Source organism: Psittacula echo (genome assembly GCF_963264785.1).
Source record: "Psittacula echo genome assembly, chromosome: 1".
In the NCBI taxonomy this organism is placed as follows: domain Eukaryota; kingdom Metazoa; phylum Chordata; class Aves; order Psittaciformes; family Psittacidae; genus Psittacula; species Psittacula echo.
In genome coordinates this window covers 56,170,646-56,196,806 of record NC_137735.1, presented here as the reverse complement: position 1 = coordinate 56,196,806, position 26,161 = coordinate 56,170,646, and the positions used below count along the sequence as shown (strand labels likewise).

General features: G+C 38.1%; 1 protein-coding gene across 1 annotated transcript in view; it reads left to right on the top strand.

The window, feature by feature from the left end:
• The first annotated feature begins 663 nt into the window (after nt 1-663).
• TBCK (TBC1 domain containing kinase) overlaps nt 664-26,161 on the top strand; it is a 104,739-nt gene continuing 79,241 nt past the window's right edge. Inside the window, 3 exon segments of the mRNA XM_080633828.1 lie at nt 664-780; nt 5,666-5,900; nt 7,809-7,881. Coding sequence (XP_080489954.1) covers nt 5,708-5,900; nt 7,809-7,881 — 266 coding nt within the window. The 5' untranslated portion in view covers nt 664-780; nt 5,666-5,707.

The following is a 26,161-nucleotide window of genomic DNA, read 5'->3' as shown; positions in this document are numbered from 1 at the left end:
AGATAGCTCGGCCCGGCCCGACCCGCGGGGGGCACCCAGGGTATCAGAACGCCACGACGCAAGCCGCCGGCAGCGGGGGATGTCGGAACCAAGTCACCCACGGGCGCGCTGGGAGCACGCTGAGGGGGCACAACCACCGCCCCGCCGTGTCACGACCCAGCTAGGCCCCACCGGGAGGCACTCACATGAACCGAGCCGCCACCACACACCTCCACCCGCAGAGGGGGAAAAGGACCCCCTTCCCCCAGACTGCCTGCGCGAGCGCCTGAAGCTTATAAAGAAAGCACCTAGGAAAGCCTCACTGTCAGCATCAGGCAACTGCTTTTACAGCCAAGATGCTCGACACGGCGTTGTCAGAGTACTGCTAGAACGCACACACAAGTGCCGCGAGGGGAACTATTAAACTCTCTTTGTTTTAAAATGGCCCAAAAAAAGAAAGGTCAGGCACCGCGAAAGACGCTTCTATGCCGGGGTCCTTCTGGCTCTGGCGGTGTGGAGTGACGCCACGGAGCAGAGAAGGTGGTGATGCAGCACTCGGGGGTGGGGCACGCAGCGGGGACGGCGGCGCTCGGGCAGGTACCTCCTTGCCCAGGTTGTGGCCCTCGTCCCTTTTCCTCTTCTCCTTCTCCTCTTTCCTTCACTTCTCCTACCTGGCTGTGCTCAGGCCGGCATCCTCCGCCGAGGTCAGCCCTCGCCGGTGGTCGTTGAGTGACAGAGGGGCCGAGGGAGTGGTGCGTGGGGCGGGGGCGCGAGGTGAGCACTGCCTTGCAACGAAGTGAGGTGTGTTGGGCTGGAGGGAAAGGCAGCGCCGCTGGGTCGCGCCTTTTCGACCTGGGAAGTGATGTGGGTGTAGCGCCTGAGGGCTGGCGGGATGTGTGTGTGTGTGTGCGGGCGTCTGCTCGCGTTTCCATAGGGCGTTGAGGGTTACTGTAGCGGCTCGGGATTACCGGCACTTCCCGCAGTCCTTTAGCAACCTGGTTAAATCTGACTTCCACTGAATTCCTGACCAGCCGTGTATAATGTGTGCATTATCACGTGCTAACATAACATCTTTATGTGCATAAGGACACCGATGTAGCAGAACAGGCAGGCTGGCAGTAACCAAGACACTGATAAACAAGAAAAAGAAAGAAGAGGTTTATAAAACAGAGAGATGTGACCAAAAGTCTCTTAGAATCTATCAAAATTAGGCTATAATTTCTTCGTGCTATCCAAGTGTTGTTATTTTTTCCCCACTAGCTAAATGTTCTAGCTGCAGATACAAAACTTGAGGTGTCTGTAAGTTTCATTAATCCTTAGGCCTGGCTTTCAGAGCAGCAGCACTTTATTCTATGCAGTAATGTTGTAAATGCTGCAAACAACGCCAGGAACTCTACTTATGCAAACACCTGTATGGGGTACAGATGCTTTAATGTATCTGACACAAGATTCTTCAAATACGGTTGAGATAGAACATTTTTTAATCTTTGCTGTTGTCTTACATTTCACTTAAGTGCAGCTTTATTATCCCCACAACAGTAGGGAACGAATTACCATTTAGTATTTTCATGAAATAACTGGTCAAATATTTGTTAGCCACATATGCCAAAACCACTGTGATACTTCTATGGGTTTTGTGTTTTTTTCCTTTGAAATTTGTGTATTGAAGACAAAATAATGACATTGGAACCTTTTCAAAATCTGTTTTTCATTTTCTGTTGATCTCAAGTGATAGCATTATAATGAAAATTCTGGCATAGTTATTTATCTGTTACCAAATATGTGTAACTGTGATCTGAAGCGTTTCTTTCCTGCACTGAATTTATTAGTTTGGACAAAACAACAATTTGTTTGCTTGTTTTTAAAGTATGCCTAACATGTGTATAGTCTGTAATTACCTTCCTATGACTCCATAGTTACTCTTTCTTTATAGGTAGAGTACCTCTTACTTCAATGAATGTTAGAAAAATCAGAAAATTTTGTAAAAGAGAACATTTTGACGTTTTGCCACAGCACAAAACATTTGATTAAACACAATTCTGATTACATTTAGATTTTTATGCAACCTTATGTTGTTTGTAGTAGGTGTTTATACTGCAGATGGAAAAAAGATTTGTGAGGTAAACTAAATTTAATCCAGAGTTCTCTCACCCCCTGCAAAAATTAAGCCAATAAGTTAATACTTTTTATTACGAAGTGAATATGTCCCAACTCACTATTTGTGGTTGTCCTAACAAATACTTATTTTCTATGCTCCATTCCATAGGAATCTGAATTCATCTTTTCAATTTCTTTTCTGCATTTTAATAAACTTTATGAATAGCTAAGTGATGCTGCACAGTGGGAGGCAAATCACACGGTTTTGTTTTTTCTGAAGTAGCAACGCTGTAGCTAAAATTGCATCTTTTATTTCAGTTCCTTTGTCAAATTAGTAATTACTCTTGTTGCTACAGGAATATTTTAAGACTTAAGAGCAGAAGAAAAGATATTTTGTGAAAGAATTTCTTCATATGAAATAGCTCACTTTGTTGAAAATACTGTGATTTAATGAAAACCAGGATAAGCATAGGATGTTCAGGCCACCTGCTTTCCTGAAATTGTTCTTAATTGCTTTAAAAATAATTCAATAGCAGAGCTGATTATAATTATGTTTTAATTCTGAAAAATTGCATTCATTAGGCAAGGGACATTTACACCTGGATACTCAGGAGGCATTTAAATAACTAGCCATTTAAAATTGCTATCAGGTATTAGCACATGGCTAGTTGTCTCTATTTCTGCATGTGGATCCTTTATAAACCACAGATGTGTTTCACAGGATGGATTCATACAGGTTGGTATGTGCAATGTTTGCTTCGGAGAGCCATATTTATGTTTTGTTGTTTATTTTTTTTTTAAGAGCAAAGTTCTTAGTGTCCAATGACTCAACTGCCTTAGTGCAGCATAGTGAAAAAGTTGTAAATGATGGCTATAAAATGCTGAATTCTAAAGAAAAAATATTTGTTCTTTGAGAGCAGTGGGTATTCAGAGAACCAGATAAACTGTTCAGTAGATGACAGGTTTTTGTATTTTATTTTTCAGTGTTGGGCATAGAAAAGCTATCAAGTGGAAGATTGTTGAAGTTGAGCTAACCTGAATGTTAAATAGGAATTTGTAAAGGTCTTTTGCTTATGGTGAATTTTGTTGAGAATGTTGGTTAGTGGCTTTGTGTACTGTAAAGATTGCTAAGGGAGATTTGGATGGAGGTAACGGGTTAGGGAAGATCATTGAGAGGCTGGATGCAAAACAGGCCACTTCTGGACTTCTGATCTTTGTCAGACCTATTTTGCAGATTGGATAGACTGTCATATATGGAATAAATGGTACTTTGGAAACAACGGCTCAGTAATTTTAGATGACAGTAATAAACCAAGTTTTTGTTTGCTCTTCCATCCTCACTGTTCCAGATTATCAGAATTGAATTTTCAGAATTCAATCCCAAAATTGAATTTACCTTAGCTGTTTCTGGTGTCAGTTTAAAATAGCAAACCTTTCTCTTCCTCTTTTTATTCCAAAGTAATAAGGAGTTCTACAGGCCACAATTCATTCCTCCAAACCATAAAATTAATGCAATATGTATCTTTTCTATATAGAAAAGGTGAGTTTAAGGTGCGAAATTGCATGCCTTGAACATGAGGAGAATGTGCAGCATTCTGTCTGTTTATAGTTGTGCCAGACTTTGATGTGGAGTAAAAAAAAAAGAAAAAAAGAAAAAACCTGATTTAAAAATAGTTAGATGAGAGCTTTTTTTCAGATGAAATTTTAAAATGTGAATAACACTTCTGTTTGAATTTAGAAATGTCAGTAAGTTACTGGATAAATGACTAGACTGAAATAATTCCATTAAAACAACCCCTTCACTTAAGCTGTAATATATGTCCCTTTTTAAAGGTGTTGGAAGGATTAAGTTTTTAGGTTTTGGGATTACTTGGTTTATTTTTCAAGTCAGCCCCTGGGATTTGTAGAAGTTGAGAGTTAAGGACAGAGATCAGAGTTAAGTTGTGAAGGTGGGTATTGACAGAACTAGCTCTTCTCCGTCATCAGAGAGGGGTTTTTTCATTATTTTAGCAGATTGCACAAAATGGACTCTATAGGAAGAGAACTTGTTTTAATGCATATATATTAAAATTCTTTATTGATTCATTTAGGTGGCTGACAGGATAGATTGTTTGCTTATATCATGTCTTCGTTTCTGTCTGTGTGCTTCCTAACCAAAGGAAGTAAATGATAAATCTGCAGTTGTCTAGTTGAAAGCATTGCAGGTGGTCTAATTCATTATTGTAGGCCAAGTGCTCAACAGTACAAGAGAAGTTTAATATCTCAGAATAGTTATTGACTTGATATTTAACATTTTGAATAAAAATTCCTTTCTAAATGTCCACTGAATGCAGATGCAGTGTATTAGAGAAGTCTTATCTAGAACATTATTTTTCTGCAGTAAAAATGGAAACATTTCTTCTCTGAGTAGATATTCCACCCTACATATTTTACTTTTCAGAGACATAATGCATCTTGCTGTTTGGCATAATTTTACTCTCCCTCTCCTCAACTCTGATCATATTAACTTTCTTGTATTTTAGAGCAGTTATTAGAGAACTGTTGTGCCAAGCAAGATTATAATTCATTCTTTAAATCAAGATTATTTTTTTTCCTGATTAATATATATTTTCTTTCTGAAGCCGGGTAGTTCATTTGGCAGACATGATGTTTTTATAGGGATGTGGGTCTTAATACAAATACTCAGTTAAAGTTTTCCAGTTGGAACTTGCTGCAGCTAGTAAGTCGTTGTGCTTGCATTCAGTTCAATTTATGTCTTTCCAATCGAACATTCTAACTGTAAATTGTATTGTTCGCGTCCTAAAATAAATCCTTTCCAGAAGATATTAAATATTCATGAGCTATGAAAGCATTGTATCTTTACAAATGAGACCTGTAATATCAAAAATACTACTAGAAAACTCCAATGCTCAATGCTGTTTCAGATTTATTTTCTTACTTTAAGTTTGATTGCTTAATACTGTGCATTTATGTTTTTATATAATAATGTATATTAGCATTTAAATGCCATATCTCATGTTTGTTATCAGGAGGGAAAAGTACAGATGAGAGTCTTATATTTGCTTTGTATTTTAAATTGGACTTGTATTAGTTAAAACAGAGGGTACATTCTATAATTTCCGTTTTCATAAACTTGGTCAATATGTTTCGTATCTGAGCATCTCTTTGCAACTTGTCATGGGGCCATTCAAGAGTCACAGAAAAAAATTTTAGTTTTTTTACTGGGAATTTTGTGCTGTGAACAAGGTATTTTAGAAGAGTTTGTTTCATGCTTTTACTGTTTTTTAATAAATAGCCTACTGTATTACAGTAGTCACCTAAAGATTGTTTGTATGAAAGCTTTTAACTGCTTTTAAAATAGTTTTATTTGGTTCTTAGATCTGTTCTTAAAACTATCACTGTTTTTTGATCTTCAAATGTAGTGCTTCTGATGCAGCAGCATTATACTGTTATTGCTGGTTTTATTATGCAAAAAGTCCAATTTCCCCAAACCTTTTAAATTGTGTTATTTGGTAAGCAACTAGTAAGCTCAGTCACAAGAGTCTATCTATTTTGCTCATAAATGTTTGCTCTCTGTTCTCTTTTAAAGGAACGCGAATTGCTCCGAAGGGCTTAAGACTGTGCGAAAAAGATGTTTCCTTTAAAAGACACTGAGATGGGTGCCTCCACCTTTTTTGCCTCTGCTCTGCCACATGATGTTTGTGGAAGTAATGGCCTTCCTCTGACACCTAACTCCATCAAAATTTTGGGGAGATTTCAAATCCTTAAAACAATCACCCATCCCAGACTTTGCCAGTATGTTGACATTACCAGAGGCAAACACGGTGAGTATCCGTTTAATAAGGAAATTTTATGTGTGGTTATAGTGATGTTTTTGTGACAGTGTATCTAAAGGTGACCTGGCAGTATATTGCCTTTATAGCACCAGAAAGTGGCTGGTTTTTAGTCTCAAAATGACTGTATACCTTTGCTGTGACTGGTGGTACTGATGCTTTTGTTTCTTCTATACAGAATCAACACAGAGATTAACTGCCTGTCCTCTTTTGTTCTATGATATGCTAAGTGATAAAAGCCAAGAACTTTCTTATTTTTATACCTCACTAAAATTCTTGTACTCAGTTGCTGTGCCATGTTTTTGTGTAGGACATTGGAATACATGTATTTTTGACACTAAGCTCCTACACTCATGTTCTAATATTGTGAACATTTTCATGTCATAGTTAGGTTTCTTGTACGTTGCAGCTGATCTTGCTGTTGCAGTTATTTCGTGTTTTAGCTGCAAGCTTCCGTTATTTATTTTTTTTCTGTTCTAGCTCTTTAAGATCTCTCCCACTAACAATTACTTTATTCTAGTACATTTTTTTTTTCTTAGTAACTGTTATCACACGTATAGTTAACTCGAATAGGCTTCAGTAGTTTGGTTTTTTTTCCTACTCGAGATGATCTTATTCTGTTGCAAGCTCAGCAGGAATACAGCACTTAATTGTCACAAAAAGGCTGGAACACCTGTGACAATTTAAGTGGTTGCCACCTTTAACTTCTAAATCACAAAGTTCCCACATGAAAATGAATTCTATGTATTTGATTAGCTACAGGGTCTCATAAAGTAGAGAAAGTAATTTTTTCCCTTTTAGAATGTGTATGAGAGGATGTTTCAAATCTTTAGGATATTGGTGACTCCAAACATGGAAGTTTTCTGTGGGGTGGGGGTTCTTTGTGTTTTTATTTGCTCTCAAACTTGCATATTTTTCGTTTTCTGCCATTAGGAGATCTAGAAAGTTTATTCATTTTCATCTTGTTTTTTCTAGTACCTTTTGAAACAGGAACTGGGATTTTCTTAAAACATTCTTTGGGATGGAAGGTTAAGAAACATTAGCTAGCATTTTGTAAGTAAAAGATACAGTTAAATAGGAAAACATGGCCTTTTTGGCAGTGAAGAGTCAATGACATGAAAGTTTGAGAGTGTATAAATATGAAGGAGAAACAATCTTCTCATAATTGAAGTAATTTGAAGGACAGCAAATAAAATGTCTAACCCTGAAGTCAGGAGACCATTTTCTTTCAAGTGGTTAAGTAGCAGTTAATCACTTTCAAATAATATGGCAAATTTTGTGGCAAATTTCATCATTCTGACACTGACAGAATTTTTTATTTGTCAACCCTATGCATAGTAATTTATTGTTATTTTTTCTTGTAAATGTCAGTATTCAGAGCCAGCCCATCAGGCCATGGAACATGTGGGATCCCTGCTAGTCCTGTCACTATTTGTTGGGTAGAAGATACTAGAGCTAGTAATGTGCTAGTTGGTTCATCAGGACTAACTCTTGTGCTCACTCCGAGTCCGTTTTCTCAAAGCTGATGTTACTTTGAGTCTGTCTCTCAACAATCCATTCACAGGTTCCTGCAAATATGTAGATGTTTATCTTCTTTGAGACCTCAAATCTTAAGTCAGATTTGATTGATATTGGCTGGGGGGTTCAGCATTTGTTAGAGGATTACTGGATAGATGGATTGACAGTGCTTTGCCTGAGGAAGGAGGAAAGATAATCTTCTGTATCCCATGAATGAAAATGGTGGTGATATCCAGAAGTTGTACATCTTCAACATTTAATTATGTGTAATTTTCCATGCAACATATGAAATATTTTATATCTGCCAAATAGGTAGACTGAGAAGTCTGTACTCCCATTGTCTTCTTTGGATTCTACTCCTCTTATACTTTTTTCAATTAGAGAGACTGGTGGTGGCAGCTGAGCACTGTGAAGAGAGTCTGGAAGATTTGCTACGAGAAGGAAAGCCAGTCAGGTAAGGTATCAAGTTAAACTCAGATCCACTCACCATAATTTCACGTCATCTATGGCAAAATCCCAAACCTTTTTCTAACTTTTACTGGTTTATATAAATTTTACTCTGTTAATGTTTAATCTAAAGACATTGCTTTTCAGACAAAACACATGCCTGTAAGAGGGAACACTTATTTCCGTAGGATTCTAAAAGCCAGAAGGATTATGGGGAACTTGCTTAAAACTGAAACATTTGTAACTCATGCTGTCTGTTTTGGGTTTTCTTCTTTAAAATAAAATCAGACCTATGACTGGATAAGTATCTTCCTAGGAATTAATTTGAAGACTGGATGCCTGCCAGATGAAGAAATACAACTTTTCACTAGAAAGCACAGAATTTGTATGTGTTTTTCATACGCAAAAATGTATTTATTTATTAACTAGAAAGTGGACAGGATGTCAGATACATATGCCAGGGTGCTAGTAAGTGATTTACATTTGAGTTAATACAGTCAGTTCAGCAAGGCTTTGGTCAAAACAAGGTCCAAACGCTGGATGTCAAGAATATTTGCTTTCATACTGGGATGTATAGAATTGTTGAGCTGTATTTTTAAAGACTCAAAGAAACAAAATTCCCATTAGACCTGCTGCTAAAAGTGTTAACTGCAATTTTAAGTCTGTCGCTAGTATCTTAGGAGTGAAGAAGTGGCATCTTGTCCTAAAGAATATGTAATGCAGAAAATGAAAAGAGTGGCAGAAGAGAAACATGATTTCAGTTTGGAATAGCAAGACATCATAGGCTAACTGGTTATTTCCAGAACACACAAATATATAAATACAAAGCACATTTAGAGAAATCCAAAATCTCTTCATTCTAGTTTCTGAAAAGTTTATAGCAAACATTAGATTTCATCTCTCTTGATGTTCATGAAGGCATTGAGATGATGATTACTCAGTAAAATAATCATCAGGTTTTTATGTGTCTTCCCAGTTAGCATTGGGCATCTCAGGTGGGCTGTGTCTGATCAGGAACTATACAGATAAATTTCATGTGACTCATCCCAAATTAGGTTTGTATAAAAGGAGTAATACTGGATCTGTAGCCTTTTGAGCCTTGCAACTCCTCAATAGGATGCTAACAGTGCTGTCTGGCAGAGGTAAATCTAAACGTGAAATGCCCCATGCCTGCTTGTTAGCTTTTTGTGAACTTAAGCTTGTATGACAGTATGTGTTGAAGAGGAATGTTAGGCAAATACAGCTTCCATTTTTTTCTTAAGGTAGAGAGGTATTCAGGTGCAAAGCGCTTTTGATGTGTAGTATAGATTACAGCCCTTCACACGGTTTTGCATCAGGTTACAGTTCATGGAAAGTTCCAGAAATAGTTAAAGCATCAGAAGCTCTTTGCTTTCCTTTTTCACTCAGTTCTCACACTGTTCTTTCAACATGTGTATCTTGGTGTCAGATAAGAAGCAACCCAGGCTGCCTGCTGCCTCTTGACTGTTTTGAAAAAGCATGCATGGAGCTGTTTTAATTTGCTTTCAATTGCTTGATGTAGTATACTTATGTAGATACTCTTGACAACTTCTGTTGCAATTTAATCCTGCAGCTTTAGTATTGCAAGGGGCAAGATAACCTTTCTGAGGGGAAAAAAAAATATTTTGTAGTTCTATAAACAAAATTTCTCAAATAACAGTTGTGGTTATATGCGTATCCATTATTTCCCTCTGTACTAGGATGTGTTTTGTGTCATCCAGAAAGATTTTTGAGACCTTTCTAGCTAGTTTGCTAGGGTATGCAGTTTCGGAGTTTATGGGCTAAAAGAAATTACTTAGTTTGTGACAGTCTCCTCAGCTATTTGGGCTGTGGCTTTGTTGACAGTAGATGCCTAAAGCTCGGCTTTATTTTTTTCCTCTTGGCTTGTGAGAGTTTTTACAAAAATAAGTTGTTCCGGTATCTGATTTTTCTTTTTAATGAGCCAATTGTGATTTCTTCAGGAAGCTGTAACACCTAAGGCATAGGGCTAAAATATAGCCTGTATAAATGTTCATAGCTTTAAGAGACATTAGTGATTCATCTACTGTAAATTACAGCTTTTGCAGTAGGAGCTAAAAGATAAATTATGTTCACTTCAGATGAAGCTTCTCACAAGATCGATGTTTTTCCTCTACTTTTTTTTTTTTTTTTAATAAAAACAGACATTTTTGGTTCTTATGTGAGACCCATAAATTTCCAGAAATAACTTGGATGGGCCAATTCCCAGTTACTGGTTATATGATCTGTCTGTATCGATTACCTTTGCAGGGAAATATTTGGCTTTTTCCATGTATTCTGATTGTATTGGTCAATGATAGCATAGCTGGTTACACATCCGGAGTTGATGTGTATGCTATTGCAATTTTTGTGGAATGTGAGAAGCTGCTCTTCTGGTTTCTAGATTAATTTTCCTTATGCTTGCCAGTAACCTAAGTGCTTTGCACCTGTACCACGAGCTGATGTAAAATCAGCAGGAAACCTTCTATTATGTTAGTGCTGAAATTCAAGACATTACATTATGGACTGTCTGTCTTTCCATACATACTGGAAAACAGGCCATACAGCTGTTTGCTAGTTATTTGCAGTTAATCTTTCCTGAAGTCATGCGTCAAGCGTAGCACACATTCCTTAATATATGAATTATATTTAGAAAAAAGAAATCCAAGGGAGTTATTGTTCTATTAACCTGAGTCTCACCAAGTTTTCTAATTCTAATGAATCAGTTGCCCATAGGGGCTGAAGACTGGAAATCAGAGCTCTAACCGTTTACCTTATCTATTCTGTCACAGTGCAGCAAATAATTTTACTAAGCATACCACCAAAATTTTTCTAGAACTTGGATTTATGATTATTCACGATATTCACAATATTCAAGAATTCATTCATTACCTAACAATACTGTGATAGCAGTCTCCAGTAATTACAAAGACAGTGTGTCATTGCCTTCAAAGTTAACATGTTCCATTTCACTTTCAAAGGGTAATGAAAGTAAGTGTTTGGTCATTTATGGGCAGATTATTTTCTCTTTTAAGCAATGCATATTTGGGATCTTAAAAGGAGTATGTGCTGCTGTTAGAACTCTTTATCAGGTAAATTTCAAGGACTCTCAAATGGATGAAATGAGTGGGCTCTTTGCAATTCTTACCATAGATAACCAGATGCAGAGAAGGAACATTCAGTTCTTGAGTGTTTTCTGTATTTTATTCGGGTTTTATGCCATATGGACACCATAACTACAATTAATGCTTCTAAAAGTGACATTAACTCCAAATCTCTTTACTGTGCTTCCACAGGGCATCACAATAACAGCAAGGAAACTCCAATTTTGGAGTTCTGTGGCACAGGGCACTCAGGCTGCAACCATGGATGAGTTTTAGGATAGGATAGGGTAGGATAAAACTTTAATCACTGATGTCCGATTTTTTACTAGACCAGTCTCCATTGTCGTCTGTGTGAGAGATTAGTGTCTGGGTCATTGTTTTCTGTTTGTTTAATTCCCAATTTATTATTCTGTTTGTTGTTACTCTGGCTTAGAGAAAATATGCACTTAATTTTAGTTTATAACAGTCACATTAGTGCAAAATCAGCATGTTCAGGAGTCAGTTAAATTTTAATCTTTAAAGGGCTAGGAATTCATTTCGGTAGTCAAGCAAAAAATAGTAAATATCTGATTTAAGCTCAAAATAGTTTGATGCTGTTCAGAGATTTGGAAACATGTCTTGGTCTGGCTGGCTTCTTCTGTATTGCCTTGTGCATGCAAGGGTATTTTCTTGTGAATGAATTGAAAATAAGTCACAAAAAGTTATGAGAAGGAGTTTTGTGCTTGAACAATCTCACTAAGGGTAGTTTTCATGCTTGTGCCAGTCAAAATTTTATAAGCTTTTCAAAGTTGCTAGTTATTTTAGCACTATTGATGCCACAGACCTGAATGTAAGATGTGCCTTTATTTTTTAATCTTCTCCATCTTTTAAACACATCTACAACTACTCCTTTGGGATACCTTTTCCAGACAGTGGTAAAGGAGTTATTTTCTCTGCTCCTGTGCTGTGATAGTAGGAGTTGAGAGCTTTTCCTTCTCTGTCATGCTTGAAGTGTGTTTTTCTTTGAAGAAGTTGATCTGCACTTGTATTCGTAATAATAAAAATGCTGGCAAATACTGACATTCAGCAGACTTTTGGCATCTACAATAGAGTTTCTGGACTGGTCTTCAGCTTGTGGCTTGAACAGTCTGAGCCTATTCCTTTCTTCAGTAAAACATAGTTGTCGTATGCTTTGAAAGTCATGGTTTTGAAAAATTACTAGTGAACCGTCAGAGATACAAGGTATAGTTTTGTTATACATGGAACATTTGATAGGAAACAGACCGTGTCTGCAGCTGTTTACTAGTTTGGAGAAAACATGATCTGCCTGATTTGGATGAGTACGTTTTATTTGACTGCATTACACAGTTGTCTGCTCAGTGATTGGATTAGATTTCTTTATGCCATACTTCCTGTTGGTGTGGTTTTGGCAAACTCGAAGTAAAACTATGTTGCAGAAGAGATTTTTAGATTGGGGGGGAAAGCAATTTCTGAGTAGCCAGGGATTCTTAAAAAAAATATTGTAAGACAGGTGCAAGTCATCAAAAGGCTGAAGGTTTTACGTGATTTGACTTGAAGAGCTGTGTATGAGCATAACTTCAAGGGCTGAGCATATTCTGCTTTGAATCAAGTCTGCGTTGGAATTTCACATGAGAAATCCATATGTCATAATGAGGCTGCATTTAGCGAGGATAAATGATGTAGTAAAATGAAGTAGCATTAATAAACAAACTTTTTTTTTTTTTTTCCTAAGCATGTGTGAGAGTCTCTAGTTTGGGCATTTAGTGTTTGAAGAGTTTTCCTTTAGTTTCTTGCCAATGCTTTACTTCCAAAGCTATGACGGAAGATTAGCCATTTGTCCAGACTTGTTTATGTATTGTCCAGTGATGCTTTTCTTCATATAGGAGTATTTTTATTCCTATAAATCTTTAGTCTGACTGCAAGTCTTCTCATAGTGTTCTTTTTAGCATAAATTGTCTCCTGTGACTGCCTTTCCCCTCAGAGCAACAAAACAATTGCTTGAAATAGAAAAGGGGTGTAACTTTTAAGAGGTAGTTGAGGTGAACATTATTGATATTGATGGCTGAGGGACCTTTTTTAGGTATGGAACCAAATTCTTTGCGTAGTGAGCTGCAGGGTTTGGTGGCAGCACAATGACATCTGAGAACACATGCCCGTGTCTCTCATATATGAAACATACAGTGGGTAAATGCTTATTTCTTAGCTTACTCTCTTCCGGGAAAAAAAGAAAACAGAAGAATCCTACTCTTTGAGGATATGATAGTCTATTTCGTACTATTAAAAAGTAGATATGATGGCTGCATACAATATAAAATCTGTAGATGTGGAAAAAGTGTGTAGTAATATTTCAACCTTTTGCTCTACTATGCTGCTTCTGTAGTTTCTTGTAGATACTTCATACAAATTTCCGTGCTAAAAGCAGTATTAAAGATCTTGAGCTAAATATGAGTTATGTTTAGTTAATTGAGAACAAAAGTAGCAGAGAGTTTTGAGTCTTCAGTATCTAGTGAAAGAGGATGATGAGTTTCTTTCAAACAGATCAAATGCCATCCTCAGTGGGAGGGTGGCTTCATCCTGCGAAGACATTTCTACAAGGAACTGTGAAAGGATCAGTGTTAAGATCCTTAGGCTGAGAAAGTTGGGGCTGTTCAGCCTGGAGAAGAGAAGGCTGCGTGGAGACCTCATAGCAGCCTTCCAGTATCTGAAGGGGGCCTACAAGGATGCTGGGGAGGGACTCTTCATCAGGAACTGTAGTGACAGGACAAGGGGTAACGGGTTCAAACTTAAACAGGGGAAGTTTAGATTGGATATAAGGAAGAAATTCTTTACTGAGAGGGTGGTGAGGCACTGGAATGGGTTGCTCAGGGAGGTTGTGAGTGCTCCATCCTTGGCGGTGTTCAAGGCCAGGTTGGATGAGGCCTTGGGTGGCATGGTTTAGTGTGGGGTGTCCCTGCCCATGGCAGGGGGGTTGGAACTAGATGATCTCAAGGTCCTTTCCAACCCTAACTATTCTATGATTCTAAGATTCCATTCTGCATAAATTGGCAAACTACTACTAATGAGCTAATGACTGAAAAAAACAAATGTCAAATTCGTACTGTGCAAATCTTACTGGATTTGAGGCACGTTATTAATTTTAATGTTGATTTATTATAGTTGTATTTAGAATGAAAATTGCCTGTACACTTGTGAGAGCAAGATTTGATTAGTATAGGGTTATTCTAACTTCATACAGTGTTTGACACTTCATCCTGCTTCTATGAAGGAAAAAAAAAGGAAGAGCTAACACTCATTAAACTTGCTATATAGTATGCGCTTCTAGAAAGGGATTATAATTTAAAAGTGCAAGTTGTTGCATTTGGAACTACTGAGTAATGTCTTCAGGAGAGCATTTGTCACGAATTAGTGAGGAGGCAGCTGGCTTATACACTGATATGCTTGCAAACATTTCTAACGTCATTGTGGTTTGAGATCGTTTCTTTTGTGCATGTGGATGCTCTCTCTTTCAAGTTCTTCTCCATAGTGCAAATAGACCCAGACCCAAGCTAGCTGCTTTCCTGCCTAGGAGCTGTGTTAGTTCCATATTGTCCCTACATCAGTGTTGTGCCAGACTTGAAATAATAGATTCACATAATCTAATGTTACGGGAAACATCGTATAGCCATTTTTTCCCACCCTGCAATTGTTTTGGGCACCATACCATGGGCACAGCACTAAGTTAATTGAATTGCTCGGCTCCTAAACCAACGAGGCCTTCAGATGGACAGATACATGTGCAGACACTAGCAGCTTGTGTTGGGACTGAATATATGCACTTGCATGTGTGTTTATAACTAGATAGAGACCATGGAATTGGAGAGTGCTGTTATAGGAGTGTTTAGAAGGTTAGAAAGCTGGCAGGTCGGGCTAGTGTCAAGGTTCAAAACTTTTAATTTCATTCATTAACAGCACACATCTTGCTAGAGGTTAACTCATGCATGTTATTAATCACTGTGTACACAAAACTGTTAGTCTTTAACACATACTGTATATTAGCTGTGAGCGTACAATACCACAGAACTGATGCTGTACAGTTAACAGTGGTAGCAATGGCCCTTGGTGGTTCTTGGAAGTCAAGGTCATCATGCTTGAGAGCTCTGTGAGTGAAGTAAGAACCAGTATGAACCAGTCTTTCTTCTACTGTTATCTAAAGCCCGATGTTTTTATCACCATGCTCCAGCCCCCACTAGTGGTGGTCTCCTGTGCTCCCAGTACTGCTTGTTTTGTTTTATGTTTTGCCAGTCATTCTTCTTAGGTATTTGGGAGTATGTCTTGCATATTTACAGTTTGCTGTGCTTCTCTTGTGCTTTTGTCTGGCAACTTATGGTGTGTAGATTTCTCCTACATGCAGCTATATCTATCTCAACTTGCTCCTTTGGTGATCACATTTCTCATATCACTTTCAAGGAGATTTAATATTAATTATGTGTCAATTTCTAATTTATAGTTACAGGCATTTTCTTTTGGCTACACTTAAGTTTATTATTGTTACCTCTCTAGGTAGGTGTTTCCTGCCTGTTGTGATGACACATATTGGGATATAGATCAAAGTGATGCACTTCTAATGCCTCTTGGAATATTAGTTGTTAGTGATGAAATTCCTAAGCACTATTGCTTATTGGCCTAGTTGCAAAGTCCCTTTGATCACCTGCATTTGAGACTGTTCTTCTCTTGGAACTTTCCATTCTGTTTCACTTTTGAGTAACATCTGTACCATTGATACAGGAATCCAGATTTTTTGAGCTAAATGCTAAACTGTCCCTAAGTACAGCTTTTAATATTACATATTTGGAGGTTTGGGAGTTTTTTTAATTGTGGTATAGCCAAGTTGTTTATTAAAAGAACGCCATCGCAAAGTTTACTGATCTGCAGGAAATGCCGGGCTTTAGGAGAAGAGCTGTGCATTGTTGCATTTTGTTCATAGCTTTAAAAATTCTCTTGCACCTTTATAAAATGGGGACAGGAGAGGCAGGGCTTTAATTAGTAATGTGGCTAGTTGCTAATGCTTAATCCTCTCATGCAGAGTTGCCTGCAGTCTTTCTCAAAGGCTGAAAAATTTGTAAAGAGATTGCTTTAGTGCAGTTACACAAAGTTCTAGCTGCTTTTCCTGCTACTCTATAACTCATAAAAGAAAAAACATGCTTCATTATCATTCCTACTCATATCTGTACTTACTGGAGTTAGCGGTTATATTTGTTTCTTTGAAATTACTTTCCTTTTTAAATTTTTTTAAAAGTAATTATCTTCTAGTGTGTTAGCTCTGCAGCTACTCTGTTGTGAAGTAGCCAACAGGCCTGCCCTGCTCCTTTTTTCCCTTTTTTTTTTTTTTAAACTGGCAGTGCTTCACAGAACTGCAGAAATTAATAACAAAAAAATCAATCCTGTCTGGCTGCAAGGACAGCATTATTTATTGTTAGCTAGTCACGATTTCTAGAGCTGTCAGTTCAGTTCATACTGCCACACAGCTGCAGTAATGTTAACTGCATTAATAACTACACTTCAGCTTTTCTTTTAAAAGTTTTCATTGATAGATTGTTAATGAGATTTTTCTGGTCCACCTGGGGCACCACAGAAGGAATGACAGTATCCACCTCCTTGTATGAAGTTAGGGACCCATCACTTCTGTTGCAGTGGGAAGGAGAAAGACTGGCTAACATTAAGCAAAACTATTCTCATGCCATAGATTTCATACGTCTTCATTAAAAATAAAGTAAAATATGCAGTTGTCTATTGTAACCTTCAATGGGAGAAAGCACCCCTATGACCTTAAAGTGTCTGCTCAATACCTGGCTCTCAGTTACAGTAGGGCAGGAGCTAACCTTGCCTAGGTTACGTAACCTAGCTAACCTTCACCCTGAGAAGCTAACCATGTATGCTCCCTGGCTGCAGTGGAAGAAGCTGTGGACAGCTGCAGCTGAGACTTCGCCCCTGCTTGTGCCCTGCTGGTGCTGTGAGTAGGAGTTCATACAGGAAATGCTGTCTTTCTGAGCTAGATTGGCAGCTAGCTCAGTTGTGGGGATTACTTGTATGTAGTCTGGCTGTACTCCTCTTTGCCCACAGTGCTAGCATGTCTTTGTGGCACCCAGGAGCATATTTTTAACCACAGATGAGGTTAAGAAAGCCTTGGATGACCTGTGCTGAGAAAGAGACCTTTCCCAGGCTATCTCTTTATTACAAAGTAATGTGATCTAGTAGGAACAGATGTGTACAGCACATACATCTTTTAGGGGTGCTGATTCCATGCTATACACTTTTAGGGGTGCTGAGTCCATGTATTTCCCTTCAGTCTGCTCTAGACCAAATATCCATTGGCAGGGCAGTAGGCAGGTTCTGGATCCTACCATCTAGTTAATCTAGAAGGAATCCAGTTTGTGTGCTCTGAAACTACTCTCTGAAGCAAGCATGGTAGGAGGGTATACTTCAAAAGTGTGCTCTGATCCAAACTCAGGTCGTAATGTTTGAACTCCTTAGGTTGCCTTGAGCTCTTTGCTGCAAACACGAAACTGAGGGTTGCTGTTCTCATTTGTTTAACTTAAATAAAGCTCAGTTTTGCATAAGCTGTAGAAGAGCTTTTATGTATCCCGGTTTATGTATCCCATTTGCTGATTAGCAAAGTAACTTGTAAATAGAGTCAAGCTTCTCCTTTCTTCTTAGTTGCTCAGAGTTCCTCACAGATATGATTAATTTTCAAGGATGGAATACTTACCATGTTTTGGTACAGAGTGAAACAAGGGAAGCTAGAAGTTGTGGGACATAGTTCTGGCTTTACTTTGTATTAGTAAAATTACAGGTAAGATGCTGAACTTTGTGTTTGTTTGTGTGTACTTCTTGGGGGAAAAGATAATTATTTTTCCCCGTATGTCCTCAGTAATCTCTATGTATTCTTAAGTTTTCAATGTAGTACCTGTGAGGTTGCTCACTTTTGTGTTCTGTGCCACTACAGTGAGATGGTATAACATTTATAGCCCTCATGCAAGTTCTTAAAATTCCAAATGTTTGTTCGTGTGTTATTTTCTTGATCCTTTGCTACCATAGAAAAGCTTTTTCTGTGTGTGTGTGGTTTCTTTAAACAGAATGGTAATGCCTACTTTCAACGTATTTCAGTGCATTTCAATGATGTCTACTTTTTTTCCTTTTCCCCACCTAATGATTCTCATGCAGTCATCACAAGGTCATCTTTAATCTCAGCAGAAGATTATTCCTTGGCTGCTGCTTGCACTAAATTATGTGTGCAAGACAACTGGTGTGTGCAGAGAAGCTAAACTCTTACAGGGAACTCAGTTCTTTGACTGTTAGGTCTTTGAAGAAGAGAAGCTCTTTATTTTTTTATGATATGAGTGTTTTGAGAATTCTATTAAGTTTTTGTATATTTGAGTGATTTTGGATTTATTTTTTTTTTAAACCCCAAAACAAGGGCAAAAGAAGTGTTGGATTTTTGCAAAAGACATGATGTTTAGAATCCCATTGCTAATAACTATTTCTTAACCATAATACATGATCTTTGAATTCAGGCAATATTTTAATGGTTGGGAGCCCCTTGCTTTGAGTGCCTGAGTATGAAAGCTGTATTTCCAGGAGCTCGTCTATTCTGTTTGCTTCCAGCATAGTGAAGAGTGGCACATCTGTCCAAGCTAGGAGAGGTTCAAAGATTGTGGTTAGTAGGTCCAGAGAGGTTCTCCTCCCCCTCTACTCTGCCCTGGTGAGACCGCATCTGGAATATTGTGTCCAGTTCTGGGCCCCTCAGTTCAAGAAGGACAGGGACCTGCTGGAGAGAGTCCAGCGTAGGGCAACTAAGATGATTAAGGGAGTGGAGCATCTCCCTTATGAGGAAAGGCTGAGGGAGCTGGGTCTCTATAGTTTGGAGGAGACTGAGGGGTGACCTTATTAGTGTATATAAATATATAAAGGGGGAGTGTCACGAGGATGGAGCCAGGCTCTTCTCAGTGGCAAACAATGATAGGACAAGGGGTAATGGGTACAAACTGGAGCACAAGAGGTTCCACTTAAACTTGAGAAGAAACTTCTTCTCAGTGAGGGTGACAGAACACTGGAACAGGCTGCCCAGGGAGGTTGTGGAGTCTCCTTCTCTGGAGACATTCAAAACCCGCCTGGACACATTCCTGTGTAACCTTATCTAGGTGTTCCTGCTCTGGCAGGGGGATTGGACTGGATGATCTTTTGAGGTCCCTTCCAATCTCTAACATACTGTGATACTGTGATAAGGAAAACACTAGATTGTGCAGTACCTGCTTGCTCTGTGATTAATTTATGCTTGGCTTCCAGACATAGCTGGAGTTTGTGCAAGTTTATGATAAAATATAAAGGCAGACATGTGAACTCTTTCTTGTCTGCTATTAATAATATTTTGTAGTCTCCAGAAGTCATTCAGGTTTAAATCTCACTAAAGGAAATCTAGGCATTAGGTTGCTGGGGTTTTTATTTATTTGTTTGGAGTTTATTTTAACTGTTCAGACACTTTGATCTTCAGAGATCTGCAGACTTAATATGGTGATGAAAAATTAGATGAGCATTGGAGACATGTTTCTTTCCTGTACTTCAGTTATGGCTAGTCATTTCCTTTCTGTACAAAATTTCCGTCAAATCCTGAACAGACAACTTTGTCTTGATTTTATTTTCTAGTGATTTCTGAAATCTCATTTTTCTTCTGCTCTCGTAATTTTGTCAAAGACTATAAACAATTTGTACAAGCCAAGTTCAGCTGTTTTGCTAGTGTGGCTATTACAAAAGTAATAAAACATTGGGTTTGCTTTTCTTTATGGAGAAAGTTTTTAGCACCGTAAAACCACTGTTACAGTCTACTATGTGTGCATAGGCATGTTTATATACACAGAGAAGCTGACGTGCAAACAAATTGGCTTAAGGAAAAAAAATGGATTGACTTTTTTTAAATAAATAATGCTTAAAGCAAACTTGTAATTCTATGGATATCCCCCACTTTTATTTCAATGTATACATTTGCTGCAGACCAAGAACTATGTCATATAGGAGTGAAAGCCCCTTCTGAAAGACTCAACCAAAAGTATAGTTTCCAAATAAAATATCTTAACTTTTTTGTCTTATTAATAATGTCACTCTAAGCAAAAACTTCTTGGAAAGCTTCCTCTTAGTAGTGATCTCAAAATAATTCCATTGCTCACAGTTGAAAGTATGACAGGACTTTTAGTTTCGTAATGACATGGTTGCAGAGTTGCTTCTAAGAGCAAATGCAGATTATGACCCACTCCCCATCAAATGAAAAGTTTAAAATGTTGCTGTCTTGGTGTTTGTTTCTGAAGAAATATTGCTGTGAGACTGATCTTTGTAGCAGAGAATCCTTAGTGATTGTAAAATCACAGTTATCTTTAAGAAGTGCATATAAGGCTACAGCTTCCAGTTTATAAGGTTTGAGTTCTGCCTAGATAAAGACAGTAGTGGCAGGAGAAGAATCCTCTGGAGCTAAGCCTGCAGGGTATAGGAGTTCAGGGTGAAAAGAGGCTATTTTAGTATCTCACAATAACATACCTCAAACATATGAACATTTGTTTTAAGACAGCTCTTCAAACGTACAGTCTAAGGTGGCCCACTGATACTGTTCTTTCATATGTACATGGCTGTGCCTTTGATTAAGAAAATATTTTCCTTCTGGCCTTGGCGTGTAAAAAGAAGCTGCACTAAGTTAACTGTAGCACAGAAAGGCAGTTCTGGTAATATCCTCCTATCCACCCCACTTCCCTTTTTTCCTGGCAAAGACCATGCTAGCGAACTCTGTGCAGTATTACCTCTTTTCTTAATGGGAGGAGGCAGAAAAGCAGTGATGAAATTAATTAGCAGTATCCTGTCAGCAAACCTTTGAAGCAGTAATTTTGAGTGAGTAATTCAAAATAGTACTGAGACTTGCTGACTTTACAGAATCACTGCTGAGCAAGCACATGGTAATGTCTATTTTAAGTGTAGTATTGAAAGCTTTGAGTAACTTTTGGATATTGTTTGGGTATGCTAACAACACAGGATGGGCAGTTTTGGTTAGTTACTGACCAGACTGAGTTTCTGACAACTCTGGTTCAATTAAAATTTAATGCATGGGCATTAAACACTGTTTTTGTTTCTTGGTGTGGATTCAGCAATCATTAAAGATATCAATTGACTATAAACAGGGGAGTGGAAATCATAGTTTTTTAAACCTTTATAGTGAATGATTGTGATGACTGTAAAAAATTATCATGGCCTTCTTGAGAGAATACTTTAAACAGGCTTGAGGTCAATGTAGTGTTGCCATAATTGATGTTAGGTCAACATTTATATTTAAAAATTAGACTTCTTCTTTTCTTAATCAAAAAACTTACATTACACTATGTAATAGATATGTAATAGACAATACATAATGTGATGTAAGCTTTTTTAAAGCATAATTTCTTAAGTCATTTTGTTTCCCCTCAAGTTTGAGGGGAAAAATGAAAACGTGGAAGGATGGTGTTCTGTAGATTTAGTCCAGTTGAAGTCATCATTTTATGTCAGTAATAATTCAAAATCAGATAGGTGTCTTCAAAAGCGTAGGATCTGAGTCAGGCGTTGATCTATCATTGCCAGTTGGCTTTTCAGCGTGCAAGCAGCAATTATTTTTCAGGTACATCTTTAACATGGAGAAAGTTTAGGAAGTAGATCTTGCCTACTGTGTGACCATACATCATCTATCTTTGGAAAGTCACTTTTTTCTTTTTCAATGACTGTGTGGTTTAAGGCTCTGATACTACTGCTGCTTGTACCATTTGCTGTGTAGTAAATGTTTAATAGGCAAATGTCAAGGCCTCTGTACTTTGGAGAGCTGAAACTTAACATACCTTATGCCAAGAAGTTTAGATGCCGATCCGTTCGGATACAAAGGAATTATAGTCCTTGCCTAGAGCATGGGGTTTGATACCTGGTTTGTAACTACACAAGACACCCCTGAGCAACAGAAGATCCAATTTATTGCCTTCTATTGTAAAGGAATAGTATCCTAGCTGAGGTTAATTCCCTTATTGGCTTTTTAACTGTCATCTGATTGGTTTCCTGAGTCTATCAGGTTGTGATAGACCTTGCCAGGACTGTTGATCACGAAATGTATGCCCTTTTAAAGATACATGTGTATGTTTAGATGAAGTCTAAAAGAAAGCACAATAAAGATTTTTTTGAGATCGGACTTCATTTGATCTTAATTCTACTCCTTTATTTTTACCACTTTGCTCTTTTTGGAGAAGGAGAGAAGAATGTGAGATGTGTTTTTTCTTTTAATGAAATGTGAGCAGTGTGACATATGGTATTTGTATATAACGCTATTGAAGCTAAGTTCTTTATTGTATATTTTGAGGTCACTGTCTTGGTTTTCATCCCATTAGCTTTTGTTCTGTTATTGTCACTGTCCAGTTATATTATGTCAGTTACCTCAGAATGTCAGCGATAAGAATGCAAAGTCTTTTATCTTGTTTTACATGAGGACTACTTAACCTAATCTTTACATGTGGTGACTGAAATTTTGTTTATTTCATTGCACTTTCTGGTCCAATTAGAGGTATCATTATTATACCTTTTACATATGAGTAAGCTGAGGCTAAGATTCAAAAGATTACTTCTTAGGAGTTAATGAGTGGCATGATCAAAAACTGGGATTATGGCTGTGTCTATCCCCTTCCATGCATTAAACCAGATGGCACTAGAGGTTTCATTAAGATGATGCTTTATAAAGGTGTGCTTACTTTTTAAAAGGACTTTGTTCATTTTCTCCCCCAGTTTATGGGAGGGATGCTGGATGTCTTAAAGCAATTCAAGATGCAATGTTTTCAAAATATTTGCTTTATGAGGAGCAAATACACTTAAATCATTCAGAGTGAGAATGATCTGAAAAATCACCTATTAAAAGTCTTTGTGTGAAATCTGCTCTGCATATGAAGTTGTTCTTTATCTGTGCCTTCATCCATTTTTTTATGGACTTTTTTATTGTACATTACAAGTTGAGACCTTCATAAAAATGTAACATCATTTGTATTGCTTTTAAAATCATGCTTTCAGCTTAGACCTTTAAAAAAGGAATGGAAGGACTTTTTAAGTTTCCTCAGGTGGGCAGTGTGACCTTGTTGAATATATCCTGTGTGAAATACCTTTGTGCATGAGTTAGAGACTTCCTGAGGACTCTGCGTATAAAAATTCACTTTTTTGTCTTGTATTCTCTGCTTGTTGCATTCCCTTCCAGTTCATTTCATTCTGATAATGTGTATGTATTTTGAAGTAAATTGGCAGTGTTTATAATCTCAGTCCCCAGTGCCATTTTTTAATCAAACACATAATAAAGTGCTAAATAAACCATTCCCACCTGCATCAAACTCTTTATGTTCTGTGTAGGGTATTTTGTAATTTATTTACCCAGGAAGACCCAATTTATCTGCACATCTGGTTTTCAACCCAGTCCTGCTTTTTATCCAGTTTTCCAGCTGGTTGATTGAGGCATAAGGAGGTCAGATGGCTTTCTTGAGGTCAGTGTAGTGATTTTCTGAGCTGGGATTATACCCAAACTTTATCCTTTGCTATAAGCACTTGACCACAACCACCCTGAACCAGTCTGTCCACACTGTTGGCAGTAATGGAACTAACTGCAAGTGTCATTTTCTTTGGTTTATAGTTTTGCTTGTATTGATATATTGTCACTTTTATGAGTTCAGAGACATTACATCTGTTCACAACCTGGTTCCATTCCACTTTGAGCAGACACAATTTTTTGTGATGAATCTCTTTCCTGAATTCCAAATGCGTGTTAGTTTCACAAGTTCTGGGGTAGTGATTGATGACATTCCTGGTTTGTGTTGCTCTGGTGTGCTTCCTCAGGGCAGACTGTCTGACACTCATCTTTGGAAGAGGAACCCGTGTTTTTGCTCCTGTGTATCAGTGCCATAAGCTTCTTAAGACTCCTGGCTGCTGAGATTCTCTTCCTCCAGAGTTTACTTGTTTTCAACAATAGTACAATGTTAGAACAAGATGCACAGATTTGATAAAGGGTTTCCTTAGGCATGCATTTCTGTGTATGTACTTATGAGTTGTAAGTCTGAGGAAAGAGAAACTCTGGAACATGGTATCATCAGCATAATCTTCTCCCATTTGGTCTTGATCTGCCTTCCTGAGGGAGGTCAAAATAGTTCTAGTTCCAGTTTTTTGTTATCAACTTCGTCTTGTCTTAAGTTGCCACTGCATTGAAGAATCATGACTTAACACTAATCCACATTTTTGTCTCCAGTAGGTACAAAAATCACAGGGCTCTCTGCAGTTATGTAGTTGATGAGGCTTACTTTCTGGTGCCAGTCCTGTGTTGCTTGAGTGTCCAGTGGGGCTTCTGTTCATTTCACTAGGTGAAACACTCTTACTCAAAATAGTCCATTAAGTGTTGATTGTCCTGTCAGTACTTCCGAGGCACAGTTTGTTTCTTCTACAAAATGGATTAGGTACTCCATGTAGACTGTTGTAAGAGCATAAAAAGCAAGTGTAATTTACAGCTGGCCATAACCATTTAAAAATACCACAGAGAAATAATTATTATCCTCTCCTCGAGATTTTTTGCTGCTGCTGCCACTTTGCCTCTAGCCTGTCCTGGGATAGAGTTAAGTTTCTTCCTAGTAGGTGGTACGGTGCTGTGTTTTGGCTTTAGTTTGAGAGCAGTGCTGACAACACACTGGTGTTTTAGTTGCCAAGTAGCACTTACCCTGATCAAGGACTTTTGAGTCTCTCATGCTCTGCCAGTGAGGAGGGGCACAAGAATCCAGGAGGGAGCAGAGATAGGACACCTGACCCAAACTAGTTAAGGGGTGTTCCATACCACAGCACTTCATGCCCAGTATATAAATATGGCGGAGTTACCCAGAAGGCCCAGATCACTGCTCAGGTTGGGCTGGGTATCGGTTGGCGGGTGATGAACAATTTTATTGTGTATCACTGCTGGGTTTTTTTCTTTCATTTTGGACAGTTTGGTTGGTTTTGGGGGGAGGTGTTTGCAGGGTGGTGGTGTTCCCTTTTAGTTTTAGATCTTTCTCCTTGTCATTTGCCTATTCATTATTACTAGTAGTAGTAGTAGTAGTATTGTGTTGTGCTTTATTTTAATTATGAAACTGTTGTTATCTCAACCTACAGGTTTTACTTTCTTTCCCAATCTTCCTTCCCATCCCACTGGGGATGGGAGGAATAAGTGAGCAGCTGTGGGGGGGGTTAAACCAGGATGCAGCCACAGTACTACTGTCCAGGTACATCTGTGTGTTCTAGTTAACTCCACTGTAATAGCTACAGCTGGCTTGTGTCAAAGTTTTCAAAAAGAGAGACTGCTTTCTCTAGAACAAGGTAGGACTGGAGAGTACTCTAACTCTTAGCTCTCCATTCCGCTAATTATTTTGGAAGATTATTGCCTTTACTTGGTTCCTGATAAATCCTTCATTCTCCCTCTCCCTGTTTGTTAATATCAGATCCTTTTGAAGAAAGGTAGGACTCTTGGTATGGCAATTTCTTCCAGTACAACTTTTCCCTTTTAACTTGGCCCAGAATGTGTTCTTAGTCAGATGGAAGTTTGTACTGGGCGCATTAAGATGATTCTTCATTTTTCCTCTGCCTCAATTGAAAAAGTGACAAAAGTATCCTAAGCAGTCATATTAGTTCATCAGTGGGTTTGCAGCACCACATGAGTTTGAAACTCTGCTAAAACATCTGTTTCCTGACAGGTTAGATTCATTTTTCTTCAAATAAACTTCCGGAGTACAGCTTTGTGTCCTTAACAGCAAGAATTCGGCAGGCAGGAGATCAGGCTGACCGCTAAGTGGAAAAGTTAATGTTTTTTGTGAAGGCACAGTGCAGCACCTGCGTACTATTACAGTGTGGAAATTAGTCATTTGTCTGGTATAGCTTTTGGTCTGACAAATTCTGGAGGTAATAAAACAATCCTCATTTTTGTGGGTTTCTAAGTCATCTTCCCTTCTCTCTCCACACACAAATGCCATGCACATGCCTTTCTTCACCATGCTGGGTTTGTAATGTTGGCTGAACTTGCTCGTATCAATTTGTACAGAGGTTTTTTCCCCTCCTACTTACAGATGAATTTTCTGGAGGAGGAATTCAGTTATCCTT